At 43.7% G+C, this 22,700-nt stretch overlaps 5 protein-coding genes across 5 annotated transcripts; 2 read left to right on the top strand and 3 right to left on the bottom strand.

Moving 5' to 3' along the window:
* Positions 1-125: 125 nt before the first annotated feature.
* Positions 126-1,975, top strand: J4E93_010345 (uncharacterized protein; the record flags this gene model as incomplete). Its single annotated transcript, XM_049348228.1, has 2 exons — positions 126-1,073; positions 1,130-1,975. The coding sequence occupies 2 exons, from the start codon at positions 126-128 to the stop codon at positions 1,973-1,975; spliced, it is 1,794 nt and encodes a 597-aa protein (XP_049194607.1).
* A 338-nt stretch (positions 1,976-2,313) lies between these two features.
* On the bottom strand, positions 2,314-3,102 carry J4E93_010344 (uncharacterized protein; the record flags this gene model as incomplete). The annotated part of the gene is made up of 1 exon (XM_049348227.1): positions 2,314-3,102. The coding sequence occupies one exon, from the start codon at positions 3,100-3,102 to the stop codon at positions 2,314-2,316; it is 789 nt and encodes a 262-aa protein (XP_049194606.1).
* A 3,608-nt stretch (positions 3,103-6,710) lies between these two features.
* Positions 6,711-8,760, top strand: J4E93_010343 (uncharacterized protein; the record flags this gene model as incomplete). The annotated part of the gene is made up of 3 exons (XM_049348226.1): positions 6,711-6,852; positions 6,909-7,720; positions 7,894-8,760. 3 exons carry the CDS (start codon positions 6,711-6,713, stop codon positions 8,758-8,760), a joined length of 1,821 nt encoding a protein of 606 aa, XP_049194605.1.
* Positions 8,761-8,869: 109 nt separating this feature from the next.
* J4E93_010342 (uncharacterized protein) lies at positions 8,870-10,693 on the bottom strand (the record flags this gene model as incomplete). Its single annotated transcript, XM_049348225.1, has 1 exon — positions 8,870-10,693. One exon carries the CDS (start codon positions 10,691-10,693, stop codon positions 8,870-8,872), a length of 1,824 nt encoding a protein of 607 aa, XP_049194604.1.
* A 1,292-nt stretch (positions 10,694-11,985) lies between these two features.
* On the bottom strand, positions 11,986-12,834 carry J4E93_010341 (uncharacterized protein; the record flags this gene model as incomplete). Its single annotated transcript, XM_049348224.1, has 1 exon — positions 11,986-12,834. One exon carries the CDS (start codon positions 12,832-12,834, stop codon positions 11,986-11,988), a length of 849 nt encoding a protein of 282 aa, XP_049194603.1.
* Between the last annotated feature and the right edge of the window lie 9,866 nt (positions 12,835-22,700).

Genomic DNA, 22,700 nt, shown 5'->3' with positions numbered 1-22,700 from the left:
GACGTGCGTACCATGCATTGCCAGGCTCCAGGAACTACGGCTGTCAACAAGACAATCCGAAGATAGCCGCTATCCACCGCCAATTCTGAGTGCGACAACTGAGGTGGACCGGCGCATCTCACACCATGTCACTCCTCCGACCAACATGCGCATCGCTCGCGCGGCGACTCTGTACCGCACAACCGTTATCAGAGCCAACCCTGAGGTCGCCGTTATTGCCCCTCATACAGCGACATCGATCCTCGCGACCGCAATGTCGTGCCTTCGTCTCCACACCCCGCTATCGAGCAAGAGTTATAGACACCCCGCAGAACCCGAGCATTCCCCAATCACGCAAGCGCACGGTCAGGATAGGTCCTCTACCCGAAGGGCCAGTCAGTGAACCAACGATACATCGGATATTTGGGCGAAAGCTATCGGGTCACGATGGTAATAATGTTCTGCGGATATTACACCACCGAAGGACAGCAGGCTCGCTCGCCGACTATGGCGTAGACAATCTGGGGAAACAATACACACACGTGAGCAGGGATACGGCATTGAAAGGCCTGGAGTGGTTACGAGAAAAGTACCCAATAGATGAGGCGCGTGCGGCAGAGGAATGGGCAGAGAAAGAGGCAAACCGCATAGCCTACGAGCTGTGGCTGGCCGACCCAGAGACCGAGTCCAAATACAAGGATCCCGCTCGCGCATTCCGAGAACAAATGGAGAAGGAAGAGGCAGAGAGGATACAACAGGAAGAGGACAATCGGAAGATTGGCATACTGCATGCAGGCAAGAGTCAGTTTGAGCTCAACATCGAGGAGAAGAGGAGACAACGATTAGAGGAGATTACACGGAAAGCAGAAGAGAAGGAGCAACAGGAGAGGGAGATGGAGGAGAAACTTGCGACTGGAGAGTACGTGCGTACACCAACTGGCACGCAGCTCATGAAGCCCGGTCAAACAGCCTACGTCGATGTCTTCGGTCGCGAGCAAGTCAGCCGACGGAAAGAGGAAATGGAGAAATACAGCAAGGCTGCTGTATTAACGGAAGCGAAGACAGAAGAAGAGCTACTCGCACAAACCACGCTTGTAAGCACCATCTCCCCTCTCTTCTCAAAACGACACGATCACTAACACCATCACAGGCGCAACGCCTCTACCCCATGTCCGCCTTCGTCTTCCTCACAGTCCTAATCTGCTACGGTTTCGCCCACTACTACCTCCCTCCCTCGCCCTCCTACCGCCTCCTCCCCGACCTCAGCCCCACAACCGCCACCATCGGCGCGCTGCTGGCCATAAACGTCGGTATAGCAGTAGCATGGCGCGTGATGCCCCTCTGGCCCATTCTAACCCGCTACTTCATGCACGTCCCCGGCTACCCGCGCGCCGTCCAAAGCGTCCTCAACGTCTTCAGCCACGTCCAGTACGAGCATCTCCTTGCCAACATGATGATGCTCTGTCTCGTCGGCCCCGCATGCTGCGATCTGGTTGGCCGCGGCACCTTCATGGGTACATACATTTCCGCTGGCGCCGTGGGCACGTTGTTCTCCCTCTACTGGGCTAATCTCGGCCGCGGAAACATCACTGCTCATTCCGTCGGTGCTTCCGCAGCTATCTGGGGCATCTCCGTCCTCTACTGCCTCCTCACCGATCAAGAGAAACTTAAAATCCCTTTTGTAAAAGAGCAGGAGGTGGCGTTTTGGCCTAAGATGCTGTTGGGTGCTTTCATCGTGCTTGAAATTTTCCAATCGTTCAAGAAGGGGACGTCGACCGCGGATCATGCTAGTCATTATGGTGGCATGTTTGTCGGGTTTGTGACGGCGGGGTATATGCATGCGAATGGGTGGAAGGATAGGCCGCGGTTTGTGGATAGAGAGGGTGGCGTTGTTGAACAAGGGGTTCAGGAGAGGGCGGGCGTGGATGGGAAGACGGTGGATGTTGGGGCGGTTGTTAAGGATGTTAAGGAGAGTTTGACGGGGGGTGGGAAGTAAGGGTTTGGAGTGTATGTATGGGATGGAAGTGTGGTATGTATCATTATACCTGTATAAAAAGAGCCTGACACGATTCGACATCAAACGGCCAAGGTTCAACCATTACTTACACGTCAGGGAACATGTAAACGGGTGGGTACTGTGGCGGAGGCCCTCTCTATGCTAACTCTCAGTTCCTACTCCTTCCGTACTCCCAGTCCAATCGGCCAGTTTCCCCTCATGCTCAGCTAGAATCACACAAGACAGAAGCGACGCTACTCATTTGAACAACAACAAGAGCTCTAAATTCTTTTCCAACGCTGTACAAAAGATAGCAGCAACAGCCTCCTCCACCCTTCTCAAACAGCAGGGAAAACATAAACCCCCTTCTGCAGCGCCACCTGCACACTCGGCACAGGCCTAACATACTTCCTCACACTCTTCACCCCCTCATCCAGCAACATCGCCACCAAATTCCCAAACACAACACTCCCCTCCGCATTCAAATGCGTGTTATCATCCGCCTTGAGATTATACGTATGCGCCTTCTCCGCGCCAATCGCATTCAAATACGCTGTACTCGCTGCGTTCAAATCGATGATATCAGCGCCGCTCTTACTCGCCGCTTCTTTCGTCGCAGCCACCACGTCCGCGAGGTTTAGTTTGATCTTCCCGTCGGCATCGTAGTTGCGTCGGCTTAGGGATGTAACGAGGATGGGTGTTGCGCCTACATCCCGTGCTTCTTTCACATACGCAATCAGATTGGTCGTGAGATCCGCGGCGCTGATGTTCTTATCGGGCTTTTGGTCGTTGTGTCCAAACTGAATAGTAACATAAGGCGTGTATTTGCTTGAGACGTTCTTCGCGGAGGATAGCACGGTTGCCCAGTCGCCGCCTTGCCGGAAGGACACGGTTGTTGCGCCGTTGTGGCCGTAGTTTGTGCCTGAGGCCCCGTTTTGGAGGGTGGTGGTCAAGAAGCCGGTGCCCCAGCCGCCGCCGCCTGCGGATTGTACGGCCGTTGTTGAGTCGCCGGCGAGGAGGAAGTAGGGTGGTTTTTGGGCGCTGGGTTTGGGTTTGGGCTTGGAAGAGGGAAGGGCGGATGCGGTGGCGAGGAGGGTGAGGTAGGTGAGGGTTATTGGGAGATGCATCTTGATGCTATTTGGCTCTGCCGCTGTGAGATAGATTGAATGGAATCGCAAATTTCGAGCTGCTGATGGTTTGCCTGCCGGTTTCGATGAAGGATGCTCATTACTTATATACCCATGAACTGATCTCCTTCATCCCTACATCGTCTACCTTCTAGATGACAATTGATCGGAATTTTACCCCATCATTTCCTTTTCGGGGCCGATGGTCGCTGGGGTAGAGTAGATGGTCTGGGGTAGCTTGTAACGTTCGTGTTGATGCATTTCCACCAATCGGGCCCGGGGAAATCAACGGGAACGTCATCGGTGTTGTTTCGCGGAGGAAATGCGATCCCGCGAAAAACGGGAGAGAAACTGGATAAACGTATGGTTCCCGTTCGCCCGGCTTTGTGGAGTTGGAATGCGCATGTTTTGCCTGTGTATGAAGAGTTGTCGATGCTGGCTGAAATCCATGAGGCTGGGTTCGCAGGCCTGGAACGTTCTTGCCCGAGGCAGTTAGACTCGGCTGGCTACACAGCCTCGTCTTACTCAAGAGTAGGCGCAGCCTTCTTGTTCACTCCCAGGCATCTCTGTAATTGTTCCAACATCTCATTGTTCATCTGCTACCTAGGCATCTCGGATTGTAGCTCTTTATCGAAGACTATTGAAGATGCGCACCATCAAGGTATGGCTGGACAAGCTTCTGCAACTAACCTCCGAGGACAAGGGCACGATATCGAAATCAGCAGACTTATGCGCAGATTGCGCACGATGGGACTTCTCAACCGTGTTTCTTGGCAAACAATATCCTGCTTACGCGTGTGGAGTCATCAGAGACCATTCAAGACGTCCGGTCTGGGATGTCCGCTCCCTGCAAACCGTCAGACTTGCGAAGACTTGCCCGATGTGTAGTTTCTTCGTGTCTCTACTCGTTATTCGAGGCCAGATAAAGGAAGACGACATATCAGCCTCAGAAAAAGATCTGGTTGTACAATTCAACAAGGTTGCATTGAGCGATAGTCACGGGGCTGTGTTTCTAAGGGTTATCGATCGACAAGCCTCCCAAGCATCATACTCCAACACATGGCCTGATTACATCGAAGCGGCTGCTGGTCGCGAATGGATCACTGTGTTGCCAGAGCGTTTGACGCCATACTGTAACATCAAAGGGTTATCATTGTGGGTGAGAAAATGTTTGGAGGACCCGCATGACTCCCATTTCGATTGCGCGAAGAGTCGCTTCACAACAAGAACTTTGGACACGCTACGACTGATCGATGTGAAAGCAATGTGCCTGAAATCAAAGCAGTTGCCAACGAAATACGCTGCCCTAAGCTATGTCTGGGGCCCATCTCACCTTACACAACTGAAGTTGCACCAAACGGAAGTGGAAGCCATGTCAAAGCGCAATGCATTGAGGCGACGGTGGGATGAGGTACCAGCAACGATCAGAGACGCCATGGAAGTTTGTATCGGATGCGGCATTCGATATCTCTGGGTCGACGCTCTTTGTCTGATTCAGGACGCGCCAGATCTTCCACGACATCTGGACAAGATGACGGAGATTTATGATACAGCTGTCATGACAATTGTAGCAGCTTGTGCCGATTCATCGTGGACAGGCCTTAGCGGGGTGTCGATAGCACGCCCTATGTCGCAACACCGCGTGTCCATCGGAAACATAGCTCTCATGGAAGCTTTGCCACCACTGGGAGCTGAGCTGAAGAACGCACGCTGGACTCAGCGTGGCTGGACGTTCCAGGAACAAATATTCTCAAGGCGATGTCTGTTCTTCTTGGAAAATCGAGTGGTCTTTCAATGTAAAGATGGGTGGATTGACGAGAGCATCGACTGCGACTATAGTGGGCGGATTCTCAAACAAGCAATAACTTTGACTCGGATGTCTTTGCCAGCGAGCAGGGATGAGTTTGACTTCCTGTGCTTTGTGGAATGCTTCTGCAGACTTGAGCTTACGTACGATTCCGATACTCTCAAAGCGTGTACGGGCGTTATAGCGTGGCTCGAACAGAAAGGCACCCAATTCTTCTGGGCCACACCTACAGACCGTATACTGGACGGTCTTGACTTTGAGACTAAAGGACTGGAACGACGACCCGGCTATCCTAGCTGGTCCTGGCTAGGCTGGCGGCGACCGCACGCTCAAGATAAAAGTTCCCAAGAGTTCTTTTCCAGCAGAAAGCATGTGGAAATTAAGGACTTGTGCAAGATCAGCATTCTGTCACCAAACAATGATCTAAAGAGGGAGGCAGCGGACTTTGAGACACTGCAGCTGTCGGCGAATGATCTGGATAAGCTCCTCATAATGGAGGCTTCTGTCGCGGAGTTTTCAGAACTGGAAGGAGCATTATTATGTCGCGATGACTTGGAACATTCCGACATTCGGCCACACTTAGTTCACAATGACGACGAGGCAGGCAAGATTGAGCTGGTGGGTCTTACGCAAGAATTCGAGCTCATGATTACTCCAGACCCACTCTATGTGAACTGCTTAATCATTAAGACAGATGTGCGGGGTTTGTCTGAGCGGATCGGCGTGGCACGGGTCGAGCTGTCCAAGTGGCTAACCGCTGAGGCAAATGACCGGGTAGTGTATCTTATCTGAATCTTGAGGGCCGCAAGATTTTGGGCTCCAGAACATTGGCGTAAACACTATGAGGTTTAGCAAGATATCGCTTTTGGGTTGCGCACACTTTGTATGAACTAATTGCGTTCTGAGTGTGACATGAACACCTGAAAGCGACATGCATTTCTCTCAATGGTACAGGAACTTATGGACGTGAGTATGTCAGGCAGGCAGTGCCATAGGGTATCGACGCGGGTCTGCGTCCCGCTCCTGGCGAGGCGGCTCGGTTGGAGTTCTGGGACGGCATTTGGCTCCGCAGGGGTGGGATGTCAGATGCGCTATACCCGATTGAGCGTGCAGAGAACTCCCCGTGTCCCTGACTGGCACGTGGAGAACACGCAGCATTCTGGCGATGCAGCTGCGAAGGAAGGCTCTTGTGGAAGAGAATACGATACATATAGCTCTTACTATTGATTGAGCACATAGTCGCAACATCGCGACTCCACGAGGCGGACCGTTTCGTAGCTTCCGTTGCCGGTCGCGCGTGGGAACGGGCCTGACAGGCACCCCGCGTACCCTTTCCAAGGTTATTTCCACGGGGTTGGCACTACGTCCCGTTCTCATGGCATTGATCTTCATGACTAGCAATGCGCCGCCTTTTCGATTACATGTCAAGTTTTTTTTCCGGCGTATTCCCTCCGATGTTTGACACCCCTGGGGCCGCCATGTGTTGACCCGGCCTTTTGCCACGATCCATCGCTCGAAGGCGCAGGTCCTTAGCCATCCATGAGAACCCACAGTAAGACCGGCAGATGCACATGCGTCCGAATATCGATGGAAGCCAGGGGTCTACATGTACAGACCGTACCACGCATGACGATCTCTTGGCAGCGTTGCGATGAGGGCCTATAAATCGTTCCCAGGAAGGCTTCATGGTTTCTTCCGCACGCCGTCAATCCTTCAGCTTCGCAGCCAGCCGTGATCCGTACGGGTCAGCAAGCAAATTCATCTTTGTGGTAATTCTCGTTTACCTCATACGTAGTCAGACATGCTTTCATTCATCGCTCCTTCGTTCTTTGGCGCTGCGGTGTTAGCAGTGGCATCAGCCCAAACCACATACGACTATGTCATTGTTGGAGGAGGCACCACGGGCTTGGTCGTTGCGAACAGACTAAGCGAAGATCCCAAGAGTGAGTACCGAAAGGTGAAGAGGTGCTTCGAGCAATGAGCTGACAATTGTTTACAGAGGCGGTCCTGGTTATCGAAAACGGCGCTCTCGACAATGGCACCCTATCCAGCATTCCCGGCAACTCGGGCGGCCTCAACCTTGCTGCTATGTACGACATCTACAGCGCACCCGTTCCCAATCTTGGCAACCAAACTTTCCTAGTAACAGTCGGCAACGTCGTCGGCGGCGGGTCCTATGTGAACGGAATGCAGTTTGACAGAGGTGCTGATGCAGACTATGACGCGTGGGGCCAGCTCGGAAACAAAGGATGGGATTGGAAGGGGCTGAAACCATACTTCATGAAGAGCAACGACTTCGATGCGCCTTCGAAGAAGACAACCAAGGCTTTTGGTATCACCTATGATGCCAAGGCTTACGGAAATGGCCCGCTGAAGGTGTCGATACCGGACTACCAATTCCCCGATATGAAGACTATCTATCACTCCTGGGATGATGTCGACATTCCGCACCCACAGGAGGGCTTTGCAGAGCCTGTCGGTCACTACTGGTCACCGAACTCAATCAACAAGGCGACTGATATGCGTAGTACATCGCGCACTGCGTACTACGATCCCATTGTGTCGAGGAAGAACCTGAAACTTTTAACAAACGCTCATGTCGATGAGATTATGTTCTCAAAGAACAGAGTAGGCGCCTTAACCGCCACGGGCGTCAAGTATACTCCAAAAGACACCAACAAGCAAGTCGAAGCCACTGCCGCAAAAGAAGTCATTCTTGCTGCTGGTGGCGTGTTTACACCACACTTGCTCATGTACTCTGGCATTGGCCCAAAGGACGTTCTGAAAGCTGCCGGTGTCACCGTTAAGAAGGTAAGCACGTCAACCTCGAAAAATTTGAACAGGGCTGGAGCCTACATCGACGTTAGGACACCTACTTTGCAGGTTTCCATGTTGATGTAGGCTGCAGATCTGTTCAGAATTCTCCTTGTATGAGGTGTAAGGATGGTGGTGATGATCCTGAGACCTGTGCTGACATTTCCTAGGATCTCCCAGCCGTGGGTTCAAATTTCCAAGACCACATCGCCAACTACATGAACTTTGACCTTCAAAACCTGAATCCAGAGAACATGAACGCCCTCGGCACAGATTCATCCTTCAACCAAACAGCTTACGATCAGTACTTGAAGTCGCGCACCGGCCCATACTCTGTTGGCAAAGCCAACGGTCTCGTCTTCATTGCACTACAACACTTCGATTCCTCGTTCAAGAAGACTGTTGCCAAGATACGATCTCAAGTAGCTTCCAACTTCCTCCCGGGACGCTACGCAAAGGACAAGAAGCTTCTCGCCGGTTTCAAGAAGCAGCGCGACATCCTTGCGAAGCAGTTCTCCGGCACTGACGCCGCTGTAGGCGAACTTGTCATCCAGCCATGGGGTTTCTCTGGTATCGCGAACAACAAGCCCTTCTCACGAGGCACTATCACACTCAACAATACACATCCTGCCGCCTATCCGATTGTCCAATGGAACACGTTCCAGAACCCTGTTGATGCGGATGTTATGGTAGCCCTTACACGATACAACCGCGCACACTGGGCGTCCAAGGAACTTGCGCAATATAACCCTGTGGAGACAGCTCCTGGCCCTCAGTACCAAACCGATGAGGAGATCATCCAGGGCGGTGTTGCCTCGGGCTCACTACAACCCACATTCGCGCATCCCAGTGGTGGGTGCAGTATGATGCCTGAAGAGCTTGGTGGTTGTGTAAGTGATGAATTGCTGGTGTATGGAGTCAAGGGATTGAGTGTTGTGGACGCAAGTATCATTCCGATGATTCCTGCGACGCATCTACAGGCCACTATGTACGCGATTGCGGAGAAGGCGGCGGATATCATCAAGAAGAGGGCCTAGGATAAGAATAGCTGATACGTGACCGAAAATGCATTTACTCATGTCTTACAATGAGCTTTCAAACTACACTCGTCAAGAGACCCGATGTTCGACTCAGGATCGATCGTCTTTAGGGTTTGATAAAGCCCGATTTCGCTTCCGCACAGATAATCTCAACCGCCTTCTCCGCGAAAGCATAGACAGCGGTCAAGATGTTCCCTCGTGGTATAATCGGCAAAACACTAGCGTCGCAAACCCTCACATTCTTCGTTCCGTATACTCTCAGTCGTTCGTCAACAACGCCCCCTAGGTCCTCTCTCATCATCGAGCAAGTGCTAGAAGGATGGTAGTTCGTTGCCGAATTGATAGGAAGGATCCCTTTCGCATCTTCAAGCGACGTCACTGGGTGGGGAAAGCTTCGAGGCAATCGTCTTCCATTTGGTTTTGCCATAGCAGTAAAGACAGGCTTTTGGAAGAGCCTCTCAATGAGACGGAGGTGGCGAGCGAAGATCTCCACGTCAAGAGGATGCGATAGGTAGTTAAACTTGATCTCTGGCTTGAGCGAAGGATCGGAGGAGATATGACAGTTTCCGCGCGAGAATGGATGCGCCAACATGGCAACAATGGTGATGTAGTTGCCATCGACCACAGATGGCGTGTTTGGAGGCATCGATTCGAGGTCTCTGTGACGCTGTGAACGCAGCATGAAGGTCGTGGCTGTTGCTTCGCTAGGGCTCTCGACGGCCTTTTGGATGACGGAGTACTGGGCTTTGAGGCTGGGGTTGCTCTCTGCTTCCACCGAATGCTTGACCATTGCAACCAGTTCCTCCGTCTCTGAGTGAGTTTCTAGTAACTGCAGTGGCGTGAAAGCGAAACTGTACGCTCCTCCTTCAGCCAGTCGACCCGTGCGACTTTTCCCGTACTCTTCTAATGCCGCCCTTTGCACCATAGGGTCTCGTAGTCCGTCGTCACGAGTTGGAGTGTCGTCTCCAGCTTCGATGGACAGACCGCAGTTCAGATGATCCTGCAAGTTCTCGCCGACGCCTGGCAGCTCGTATAAGAGTGGGACATTCGCGGCCGCGAGGACGTCTTTGGATCCAATACCTGATCGTTCCAATAGCGCGGGAGACTCGAATACGCCTGCGCAGAGGATAATCTCTCGACCATCGATCAGATACTCCTCGCCTTCGTGTGTGAAGTGAACGCCCGTGGCATTAAGCTTCCCTTCGGCGGTCAACGCCTCGTCAAAAGCAATCTTGTCGACCTTTATGCCGGTTCTTATTGTCACATTGCCCCGTTTCAAGGCGGGCTCTAGGAATGCTTGGCCTGCGTGGCTTCGCTCGCCTTTTGATGAGTCGATCGCATTGGTGACAGTGACTGCGCCAGCATTGCTCTCGGCAAATCCTGTAGTGCCCGTCGGATGACCTAGCTCCTCAAAGGCTTCCGTCCAGCGAGATTGGAGATAGTCCATGGTACGCGGGTATGATGTCTTTATACCATCGTCAAGTTTGGGTTCGGGGTGTTCTGCCTGCCATCGGCTGTAGCAATCTCCCATGCTCTTTGCACTCCACTCTTCTTTCCCCGGATCTGATAAGAGCTCATTCGCGATACGGTCTTGCCATTCGTGATTAGGGAACACCACACTATGACTATTGATCGCACTGGTTCCCCCCACCAACTTCCCTCTCGGATGCTTCACTCTCCTGTTGTTCAGACCTGGCTCCGGCACGGAAATGTATTGCCAGTCGTACTCAGATGACATCAGTTTTGCCGATAGACCGGGCGTTTGGACTATGGCGTCGTCGCGAACATGTTCCCCGGCTTCCAGAACGAGGATTCGGCGATCGGGTAGCCGCTGCGAGAGACGTGACGCGATCAAGCATGCTGCTGATCCTGCTCCTACCAGAATGAAGTCGAAGGTCTCGGCCTCGGCGGTGTGATCTCTGCCTGGCATTGTTAGAGCAAAGACGGTGGATGTTGAGAGATGGGAAGCGTGAAGCCGCGCATGGCTATACGACCACTCCATAATATGGTTAAGCATTGCGCCCTGACCGAACAGCAGATAAGCACTACAGTATACTAGCAGAGTTAGGTAGGTGTAAATGAACATCAGGAGCCTCATGCGCGCCTGGCGCTTGTGCCATTCGTTCAAGAGGAGCCTAGGCCCCCAGACCCGCTGCTTCAGTAGTAGTACGTGCAAACTACATTAATTTACCCGTCGAATCAGGCCACTATTGGCAGTAAAAAAAGAATGCGTACTGATAGCATGCATCTAGAACTTGAACTACGTGTCTTAGATGTCGTGAGAGGAGGAGTTTGCGGGGTTAACGGTAACGGCGTGAAAATCAGGGTCCACGGCAGCACGTGGGCCGCTGCTTCCACGTGTGGGTGACAGCGGCAGGTGCAAAACTAACCACAACGTACAGCCGTGGTAGAAGATGCAAAAGCCAGACTAGATCCTAGACAGCACCATAGCATCCGCACATCAGTTGGTTGGAATACGTAAAGTACCGCCATATTCAATTGTTGTGTGTGCAGACATGGCCCCAGGGCTGTCACCATTGCCCACAGTCTGATCACGCCTGATGTACCGTGTCTCTGCCCTGCCTTCGAGTATGACGAATGCCCTCGTGCATATTGCTCCACCAAAATTGATGCGCAAGCGATATAGGTTCTGTGGACGACAGTCTATCCACCTAGGTATTATCGGCGGTCTCGGGGATACAGGCTCGAAAGAGGTGCGATACCACTGGCAATGGCAGGGAAACGCTCGAAACGAAGAAGTCGTCTTTGTTGTTGGTGCCGTTGCGTGCTAATGCGTTTGTTGACGAGCGTAGCTAGAGAGCTTGTAGGGGATGGCTGGTACGAGGTTGGACGTCACAGGCTCGACCTAGGCGCATCAGCTCGTCCAGCCAGGTTGGGTGCGCGTTGAAGTCGTGCGGTGCTGGCTCGAGCGAGGCCCACACATTGCGCACGTTGATACTTCACGGTGGAAGTATCTCTTCCCCAAGACAAGCAAAGTGATGTCTTTGGTGATGGGCGTAGGGCGCGTATTGGGTTGAGGAAGCAATTGTCGTGGCAAGGGGAGCTGCCTGGGCGCAGCGCGTTGGAAGCTATTAACGCGTTTGAGCACGGATCACATTAGATATATGTACCAACACCGATCACTGTTCGTCGCGTCCGTCAATTCTCAGACTATTCGCATCGTTCAATCTATGTAACACACAAAGAAACGCATATCGCATTCTATGTACGACCCATGGCGGCTTGATGGTATGCGCTCTTCTTTCTGATCGTCGGCCCATAGCGATAGAAGATCCACGGGATAGGCGCCATAGCCGTGGCGACGAAAGCCAACAGACTAGTTCCCCACGGTACACCCAAGCTCTCATACAACCGTTTCGAGAAGAGCGGAAATGCTGCACCAAAGAGTCGGCACAGAAGTCCATTTGCAGCAAGGGCACTTGCCCCGTATATACCATAGCAATCGGTAAGATACGCAGCAATATCCAGAAAAGCCGTCAGAAGACCGATACCCAGCGGAACCCCAGCCAGAATGGGCACGACAGCCGGTACAGACGCTGTTGCCGTCCATGCGAACCAGAAGAGCCCAATAGGTGTTAGCCATGTGAAAGCTATCTGCAGTGGGAAGCGTGCTTCAGGCTGCGGACCTAGTTTGCGCACAAAATGTGTATGGGCGCGATTTAGCAGAGGTGATAGGATTGTTGGAAGAGCCATTCCCATTGCCAGGCCTGTGTATCCAACGCTCATCTTGGCAGTTGACCAGCCTCTGTATTCCTTATAGACGATGGGATAGGCGACGAGTACGAGACACATGATTCCGTATAGGAATGCCATGTACGTTGACAAGGCCCACACGATGGGCTCGGTGAAGAGCATAACCCATGGACGAACCAGGTTATCGCGCGCGCGTTTCTTCCAGTCAACATTGGAGAGGTTGCCACCAGCTTTGATTTGCTTCGCGCGGACCAGTTGTGGGGCGTACGTTTCTGGGAGGAAGAGGAGGGCGCAGATGTAGGTTATGCCGCCGAGGATCATGGAAGTCCAATAGCCCCTTACGGTATTGTTAGACATTGTTGAGAAGTTTCGTAGGAGAGGGAGTTGCTCACCATTGCCACGAAGCGTACTGCGTAATAGGTCCGCCACAGATGGGGCCGATGACAAAACCTAAGAAACTTGCTGCGGTAAAAAGAGCGAGTGGGACAGCTCGCTCATGTGGAGCCCACATGTCAGTGAGGGAGCCTGCCGTGTTGGTAACTGCAGGATATTAGCACAGTATGGGTGCCATCTCTCTCTATTCGTTCTCGTACCTGTCGGCGCTCCCAAAAGGCCTCCCAAGAAGCGGAAGAACAACAGTGTCTCGATGTTAGGCGCTAACGCGTCTCCGATATTGGATATGACGAAGAGTCCAAACGCGACTCTGAGAATCGGGTTTCTTCCCAGCATTTCAGACAACGGTGCGAAGAAGAGAGGACCAATAGCAAATCCGAGGAGAAAGAACGACACCGCAGACGTGGACGCGAGTACCGAACATCCGTAGAAATCTGCGACTGCCTGGATCGAGGCAGCATGCACACCGGAGTAGTAGCCCATCGTTGCGGACATCAGGATCACGATAATGGACAAGGGCCATTTGCGCAGTGCCGACCAGTTGAGCGGGTTCTCATCGCCGACCAAAGCCTGTGAACTAGCTCTCTCAAGTGCAGTGCTATGAGTCGAGACATACGAGTCCGCTGAAACAGGTAGAGGTGGTTTAGACTCCATGGCGACGAGAGTGAACGAGACGATGTGCGCTGAGCATCTTCGTCACGATTTGGAACGACCAAGTAAAAAGATGCAGCGCAAACGAACCTCAGTGCTGGGGACACGGTGAACATGCGATTTCGCGCACGGACGTCGCACGTCATCGCGATGGGTGCCTATTGTCGCACAACAATAACCAGAACAAAGGAAGAGGCACAGTCATCGCCCAAAGAAGACAGGCGTAGCGTTTACAGCGTGAGGGATAAGGAAGCGAGGCGTGTAGAGAGATTAGCGCATGGTTTCGTGCACATATCGGCGATTGCCCCGCACTAAAACCGCGCTAGCCCTTCCCGCGGACCCTGCCGCTGCACCTCGTTCTAACTACATCTCTCTTACAGACTTGTTAATTACCTATATCTCTACAATAAAATATTAAAAGCTAAGCACGCATTTGCATCTAGACAGCGTTACTATATTTAAAGAAAAAACGATACGCTAAGAGATTCTTAGATAACGCCTGCACACGCTGCATTCTTTAGAGCGTTCTGGCGATGCCAAATGTAGTAGGATACTGTTTGTACTACGATTTGCTAACAAACTAGATCTAGCGCCATTTTCCTTGATTGGCTCAAAAACCGCACAATATTTCGAAAACTGTTGGTTAGGATTCTATCACGTGATTCACCCACGCTAGCACTAGCGTCGCCCTAGTAGTATTTATACAGGGCTTCCTCCCTCTTCTATAGAACAATCACATCTCTTCTTGTTCTACAAAAACAACCTATATTCAGGGTTTCTCGAGGGATTGATGGCTATGGCCAACGATCCCCTCGCCCATTGATAATAGAAAGAGCCAGCGCACATCCAATCCTCCTATTCCTCACTCAAAGGAATATCGCGGCCGCACTTGTCCGCCCAGTACGTTCCAAGGGCGATGAGCATCCAGCTATCTGCGTTGTCATACGCTTCTTCGCCATCATTCTCCGCCAAGTCTGCGCATCGCGCCGATCCGTATGCGTAGTCCTGAAGTCGAGGCTCGAAAACTTCCACGCATACTTCTGCCTAGAGGGGTCGACTAGGAAAATCAGGGGGCCAAATACAAAAAATGGGGCCGAATATGATTCTCCTAAGGATTCGCTGCTGAGCGTTTATTTTGGGTGCTCCAGCGAACCAAGTCGTTTCATGATTGTCAGCTGCATCTTACTCGGCCCCATCAACGACTTTGAACTTCAGCCCGCTTTCCTCTGACTGGATAGGAATCGGTATCCAGCATTTTGAATCCTCCTTCTTGTTGAGGATGATCCCTTCCCAATCCTGCGCGGTGGAAACAGTCAGCAACTGCCCGACATTGGATGGCCAACCCTAACAATAACTCGGTGACGTACCTTCAACCCGCCATACTTCCAGCTCCACAACGTCTTCGGATTACCAACCGTTCCACTTGGCGCCCAACGCAACCAATAATCCCGCCCAGAGCTGACCCCTCGTTGCCAAGCAACAGCCTGATCAAGCTGTAACGTCACGCGCCGGCTGACTTCTTGTCCGGGAAACAGCTCAATCCATCCCTCAGCCTCGCTGACAACATAAGTCTGCGCCGCTGCGTAATGGCTATCGCTCGAATCGATAAACCGCCCGTTTGCATCTCTTGGCCGCCGTAAACTCACATTGCGCCATTCAAAGGGAAGGCGATGTTCAGGGAGGTTCTCAGGCGAAGCAAAGATCTGGTACTGGCCCCAGTACACTGCGTTCTCGGATAGTGGGCCTCCAGCTTTAGGACCAAGCAGGTGTAGAACGATTGGCTGGCTAGGTACAAATTCAGGAGTCATTGTGTAGCATAGCGTCGCCGTGAAATCCAAGGTTCCATCCCTGAGAGACAGAGTGCTGGCATCCGAGAGTCGAAGCGTGAGGCGAGGACATACGGCACTGTACACAACATCAGATCGGAGGAACCCCTTTCATAGACACATAATAGACACCCGAGATCAGGTAGAGAATAAGGAAGCGCCGGTAGAGAGAACATACAGTTTCTCCTCCTGCAGCGCGCTCTTCTGGCTCCGATACTCCTCCAACGCACGTCGATTCTCCGTCTCCCCCGCTTCATGCCGAAGAGACTCTTCATCACGCTGTACAATCCTCGTCGACGGTCTTTCAGGCCAAGGGGTTTGCAGTATTGCGGGAATTGAGGGCACCATCGTGTAGATGGCAGTATTGATCTTAGGAGCTTGACTTAGCCCACAGTATCGGTCTTGGGTATACGTCGTAAAAGCTTAAGACTTAAAAAATTCCGTACAACAAATATGTGGTGTTCCAGAGATGAGGAAAACGAATAATCTTGCTGTGTCGTGCTGGGCAGGATATATCACTGTGGCACGTTGGTGCGGGGCGCTGATTGGTCAGATTCTACGTCATCAAACCTGTTCTTGGGTTGGTGGCTGGCGCCACACGAGTCTGTGGGTGTAGGATGCGGGACAGGAAGAAAGGCACAACGGGCGGCACCTGGGTGCAGGGAAAAATTGAACACTTACTTAAAGTTTACAACTCTGTAACATTATAATAACAGCCTTTTAAAGAAATAAAAATCTTTATAGAGAACTTACTCTATATAAAACTATAAGGTAAAGCTTCTTAAATAATTCTAAGGCTTTTTATTTTATTATATAATATATATTAATAGTTTAAGCTACTTCTTAGTATTATAATACTATTTAATTTTTCTCTATACCTAAGTAGTAGATAGAACTAAAAGAAGCGTATAAAAGAAAGATTACTCTTATTATTAATATTAGTAAATTTATTAACGTCTATCTAATTAGTGTCTAGCTCTATACTATTATATATTAGATCTAGTATAATTACTATTATAGAAGAAACTCTTAACTAGTAAATGTTATTATATATTACGTAGTATTTATAGAGACATAGAAAAGGTAGAGTAAGTAGAAGTAGAGTATATAACTAAAGCTATATATCTAAGGTAAGGTATAAAGAGAGAATAGAATAATATAATAAGAATTAAAGTTTAAATAATAATATAAGCTATAAAAGAGAAATAAGAAAAGAAGAATAAAGTCTCTATTAATATTACTCTAGATAGTAAGAAAGAAGCCTTTAATACTCTACTAGTAGAATAACCTTAGGTTAGGTTAGTATTTACTTATAGTGTTTAGAAGAGTAAGTTAAGTTATAGATATACTATAGTATTTCTAATAGAAAACTAAATTAGCTCTTAGACTTATTTAACGCCTACGCTAGCTAAGGTAAAAAAGCTAGAGACGCTTTTACTTAGGCTATAGTCTACACAATTAGAGAGATTTTATAGTAAGTTAGTATCTAAAAATAGTGTTATAAACTACTAAAATTAGTAGCTAAATTACTATTAGATTATTTAAGATAGTAATAAGAATAAGATATAGCTTTTACCTAAAAAGAATTATCTACCTACGTACTACTTTTAATAACTAAAGAATTTTAATAAATAAAAGTATTTAAAAGAGAACTATAAGAATAGTAGTACTTACTTACTTAATTATATAGAAGATTAGTAGAATTAGTATATTTTTTATTCTTTTTAAAGCTTACACTAAAAAGTATAAACTTACTCTAGTATAGATACTAGACGTACCTAGACTAAGATTAAAATTATAATTACGTAACTATATCTATTACTACTCTATACGCGTTCTTTAAGTAGCTACTTATTTACTCTAAGAGAAAGAAAGATAAAAAATATTAAAAGACTAAGTTTACTAGTTTTTTAGAGATATATTAGAAGGTTTTCTACCTAGTGTATAAAAGAGTAACTAGTGTAAAACTAGATAGAAAAATAAACTAAAGTATATATAAAGTATAAAAAGCTACTTTTCTAAATTTAGTATTATATAAGTATTTATATCTAATATAATTAATAGATACTAAGAAAGCTAGTAAAAAAGTATAATTTAAAGAAGATTAGTTAAGATAAGGCCTATATATATATTAAGAATCTAGTATAAGTACTATAAACAAATCTAGTAATAACTAAAAAAAAATATCTTTATAGACGCTATAGAATATAAGCCTAGCTCTATCTATAACTAGGTAGATTTATAGTAAATTAGCTCTAGACTTTTTTTAGTCTCTACTACTAGTATATATAAGTTATACTACTATAGAATTCTAAGAGTAGCTCTTATTAAGTACTACTAGAGTTTACTTTTAAATTTATAAAGAAGTTTTTTAGTATTAAAAACTTATATATAATTATTTTATACTAGAACTTATACGCTTACTAACTTTTTTCTAAGAAATATCTTCTCTTTCTCTAAAATTATATATAATAAGACGCTTCTCTTTAGTTTATATATCTTTCTTCTTAGCTTACTCTTTTATAATTAGGTATTTATAGCCTATAATCTAATCTCTCTAGAGAAATTAAGTAGGCTAATAATTCTACTAGGCTGTAATAAGCTACTATTATAACTAAATTAGATATTAGATAATATTTCTATATTTTAGAAAGTAGTATAAACTCTATATAGTTAGAGTATCTCTTCTAATAAGCTTCTTTCTTACAGCGCCTCTGCTTACCTAGCTCTATAGCTAAGAGAAAGGCTATATTATACTGCGCTCTAACTTCTACTCTACCTTCTACTCTTTCTATTATTACTATTAGTATCTATACTCTAGAAAGCTTATTTCTACGTTAAATTCTAGAATTAAGAATATTTTAATAATTCTACAGCCTAATAGCTTTATAGCTTACTTATTACTACCTCTAAGTCTATCTCTAAGTCTACTAGAGAAGCCTCTATTACTGTTGCCTTCTATAAGTATATTATTATTATTATTAAAGCACTATATCTATAGTAAACGTTAGAGAGAGAGTTTTATTAAATTCTATAGTTATATATAGTAAGTATAAGGTATTTAGAAAATATACCTATAATAAGATTACTATATAGAGTTACTAACTACGTTTTATTACTCTACTCTGTATTAATACTTTACTATAATAAGCTTCTTTCTTACTCTACTTTACTACTATAGATCTAGACTTTAGGTAAGATTATAAAGTTTACTTAAGTTACTTATCTCTATTTACTTAGATATACTAGAGAGAAAACATTTAATAAGAATAGTAAGTTAATCTATTCTATATAAGGCGTATAATATAGAATATAGAATTAATATAGTATATAGGTAATATTAGTAAGACTATATAGAATCTAATAATAGACTATACTAGTATATTAACGTTCTTAAAGTATTACCTATTATAATATATTATAGTTAATACGTAGGCTATTATATAAAGTATCTAGCTCTAGCTAGCTTTTATATAAGTAGCTTATACTATAAGCTATTTAATTAATTATTACTAGCTATAATAACTTATATAGAAATAGTCTATATCTATAGATAATAACTTTTCTATCTATTCTCTACTTAAATAATAAAAGTAACTTAAACTTATAGTTCTAAATATAATAAAACTTTCTAAGTATAAAGCGCTTACCTCTAAAATCTACTAAGAGAAGTAGTATTAATAGTATACTCTTTTTAAAAATATTAAAAAACGCTAGAAGTTTAAATAGCTTATACGTAATATTAAGTAGTAGCTTACTAGCTTAGAATCTAAAAATAGTCTAGAGCTTATTTATAACGTTATACTTCTAGCTTAAAAGAAGCTAGCTAACTTAGTTTTATTAAATCTAGAGACTACTATAGAAAAGAAAATAAATAAGCGTAATAGAGCTATTTATATAGTTACTCTATACTATAGTATTAAAGAAAGAAAGATAAACTCTATCTAAATAGAAAAGTAAAGTAAGAATACTACTTTACTTATTAAGAGCTAGCTATACTATAATAAAAAAGTATTAGAAGTAGCTAAGATCTTAGTGTTTAAAGATAAGAGGCTAAAGATATATTTTCTTTACCTAGGTAATAAAAAACTACTATTAGTATAATATATATATCTCTTTAGTACTCTAGATAATCTTAGTAAGTATCTTAGGCGTAAGCACTTAAAGTATATTAAAAGTAGAAAAAGTCTTAGTTATAATCTTTATAAGATACTTCTATTAGATAAGATATACTTATAATAATATACTTAAGAGATTTATAAAACTATATTCTCTAGATATTTATATAGTTACTACTAGTATCTAAAGTATCTATTAAAGTATATTCTAAACTATTAAAGCTACTCTCTCTATATACTAATAACTTAGTACTATAGAGAGAGAATAAACGTTACCTTTATTTATTTAGTAATTATCTAGAAGTAGTTCTTCTAGTAAATCTAGCTATAAAAGATATTTGCGTATTCTTTTCTTATTCTTACCTTTATATTTATATACTAATTACTTTTTAATCTAAGCTATATTATATTTTCTAACTTCTTTATTATACCTTATATAAGCTTTAAAATACTTTATAATCTTATATAAAGTAATATAGCTACTATATTTAAACTATTTCTATAATATTAAGCTCTACGTCTAAGGCTAGTCTTAATTCTATTAATAATACTCTATATTAAGTTTAAAGCGTATAGAGATAAGTAAAGATAAGTTAAGTATTTTCTTAAAATAGAATGCGTAAAAATACACGTAGTACTATATTAAATATAACCTAATTTTTATCTTTAATTACTTTACTCTCTACTAAGAAATAGTAATTAGCTTAGTATTATACTTATACTAGATACGTAGAGAGTGTTAGCTATAGTAGAATTTCTAAGATAAGCTTACTCTTAAGTTTACTTTATTAGTGTAAGCTATTCTCTAACATTTTTTCTTTAGGCGTTATTAGAGAATAATATTCTATTTTAGTAGCTAGCTTAGCTATATTACTTAGTATTTTCTTTTATAAGTTTAGTAATAGTAGTTTAAGAACTTTCTTAAGTATTCTCTAAGATTCTACTATAGCTCTAAAGGTTCTACTAAGAAACGTTACTATAGCTAGACTCTACTCTAGTATAGATAGTGTAGTAGCTAGTTAAAGCCTATATTATATATAGTAGACAAAGTAGATATATTAAAATTAGATATATATTACCTAGTTAGGTATAGGTATTATAGATAGAATAGCTAGAAGTAAGTATATAGATTATATTATTTATAGTATTCTAGCTTAGCTTATATATAGATTCTTATATAATATTATTAGTAATAAAGCTTATATTTCTAATAGCGCTTAGTATATAATAATATAGCTTTTATAGTAGTATTAGCTATAGTTCTTATAGTAACTTTAAGATAATTAGAAGCTAATAATATTCTAGTAGTAGTTATTTTAAAAGTATAAGTTAGAGCTATTAAAGGTAGATAAGAATAAAAGTATATTAAAGAGTAATTTAAAGAGTATATTAGGTTTAGGTTTTTACGTATAATATAGTGTAGTAGAGAATTTAGTTTTTAGTAAGATATAGAGTATACTAGAAGGTAAGAGTACTAATAAAAGTAGTTATTAAGATTATAATATAGCTTTGTTAACCTTAGTAGAGTACTAAACTATCTTATCTAAGATCTACTTCTATCTCTACTTTCTAATAATAGTAAAAAGACTCTATCTAAGTTAGACTTATAGTATTTAGTTACCTAACTATACTATTTATTAAAGTAACTAAGAATAGCTAGAAGCTAATTATAGTAGTAGTTTAAAATAACTTTAGCGTACGCTAATTTAAAAGTTCGCTAGTTTATATAAAAAAGTAACTTCTAGTAGTAGTCTAAGTTATTCTAAATAAGATTATCTCTACTATATATTCTATAAACTAGGTTATACTTATTACTAGATATATAATAGTCTCTAGAGTTAATAATAATAAATTTCTTATCTCTTTTAAAAGAGCTTTAGCTAATATTTAAAGTACCTAAGCTTATACTAGTAGTAATAGGTAGAGCTTTCTTAACATTATAACGTATATTAAGAGGTTATAAAAAGTAGGTATATAGAGTATAGTAGTTTACTATATTATAGATTTAAATAGAGTTAGTGTACTTTACTATATTAATAGTCTATATAGAGTTATTATATTACTTATCTTAAAAGGTAGTACTAGTTATTACGCTAAAGGCGTATAAATAGCTATAGTATTACACTACTACTTTAGGCTGTTTATAAGCTAGAGTTCTATAAGTATTAAAATTATTAGTATTATTAGAAGCTAGTATTTGCTTAAAGCTTATTAGGTTCTAGTAGTACTTTATAGTTACTTTAGACTTTACTTAAACTTTACTTATCTAGTAAAAAAATAAAAAATATACTCTACTAGAATACTATACTCTATTAGCTAGTAGATAAGTAAGTAGAATATAATACTACTCTTAGATAGTTAGAAAGTACTAGAGAGATACTAGAAAAGAGGTACAAAGAGAAGAGTAAGAGTAAGGTTAGATATAAGAGTAATTTAGATAATTATACTTCTAATATATAGTTAAACTTATTAAGAAAGAAAATAGCTATCTCTACTAGATTATAAAAGTTTATAAAAGTTAAGAATAGAGTACATTAGAAGAAATTAACTCTAAGCGAGTTGCGCGGTCTGCTAGCAGTTTACAGGCGTTTTGCGCGATTTATAGCTTTACTAAATTTATATATACTAAAACTTTAGTAGTATAGTTTACTAGTATATTATACTATTTATAACTATTATAGAAATCTTTTAAAGCTATACTAATTATATAAATAGTATATACTACGCGTTTAGAGCGAACACGCGTGTTTACAGTAATATTACTATTAGTACTATTACTACTAAGATTAGAAATTGTAGTAAACGCTTATTTAGTATTAATACCTCTTATAGTATAGTATAGTTAAGCACTATTACCTATAATTTATAACTATAGTTTGCGCATCTTACGTAGTTAGCGTAATACCTATATAACTTATATTTAGTAATATACACCTAATCTATACTATATATAATATACTTACTTTTTATACTATTATTACGCATTATCTATTTTATATAGCTACTACTTTTTATACTACTATTATATATTACTTATTTCTTATAGCTACCTCTTCTTATACTATTATTATATATTACTTATTTTCTATACCTACTATAGTTGTTGCGTCTTATAGAGGTATATTTATAAAATTATTATAAAAATAATTTATAATTTTAACTAGTACGCAGTGCGTTCTTAAAGCTTTCTCTAACTACTATTCTTAAAAATTACTATTACCTTATCTAATTGCGC

Source organism: Alternaria ventricosa, assembly GCF_023758065.1.
Source record: "Alternaria ventricosa strain BMP 2768 chromosome Unknown scaffold_29, whole genome shotgun sequence".
NCBI classification, from domain to species: Eukaryota; Fungi; Ascomycota; class Dothideomycetes; order Pleosporales; family Pleosporaceae; genus Alternaria; species Alternaria ventricosa.
The sequence above is the reverse complement of the archived record's forward strand: the minus strand, read 5'-3'. Positions and strand labels throughout refer to the sequence as shown.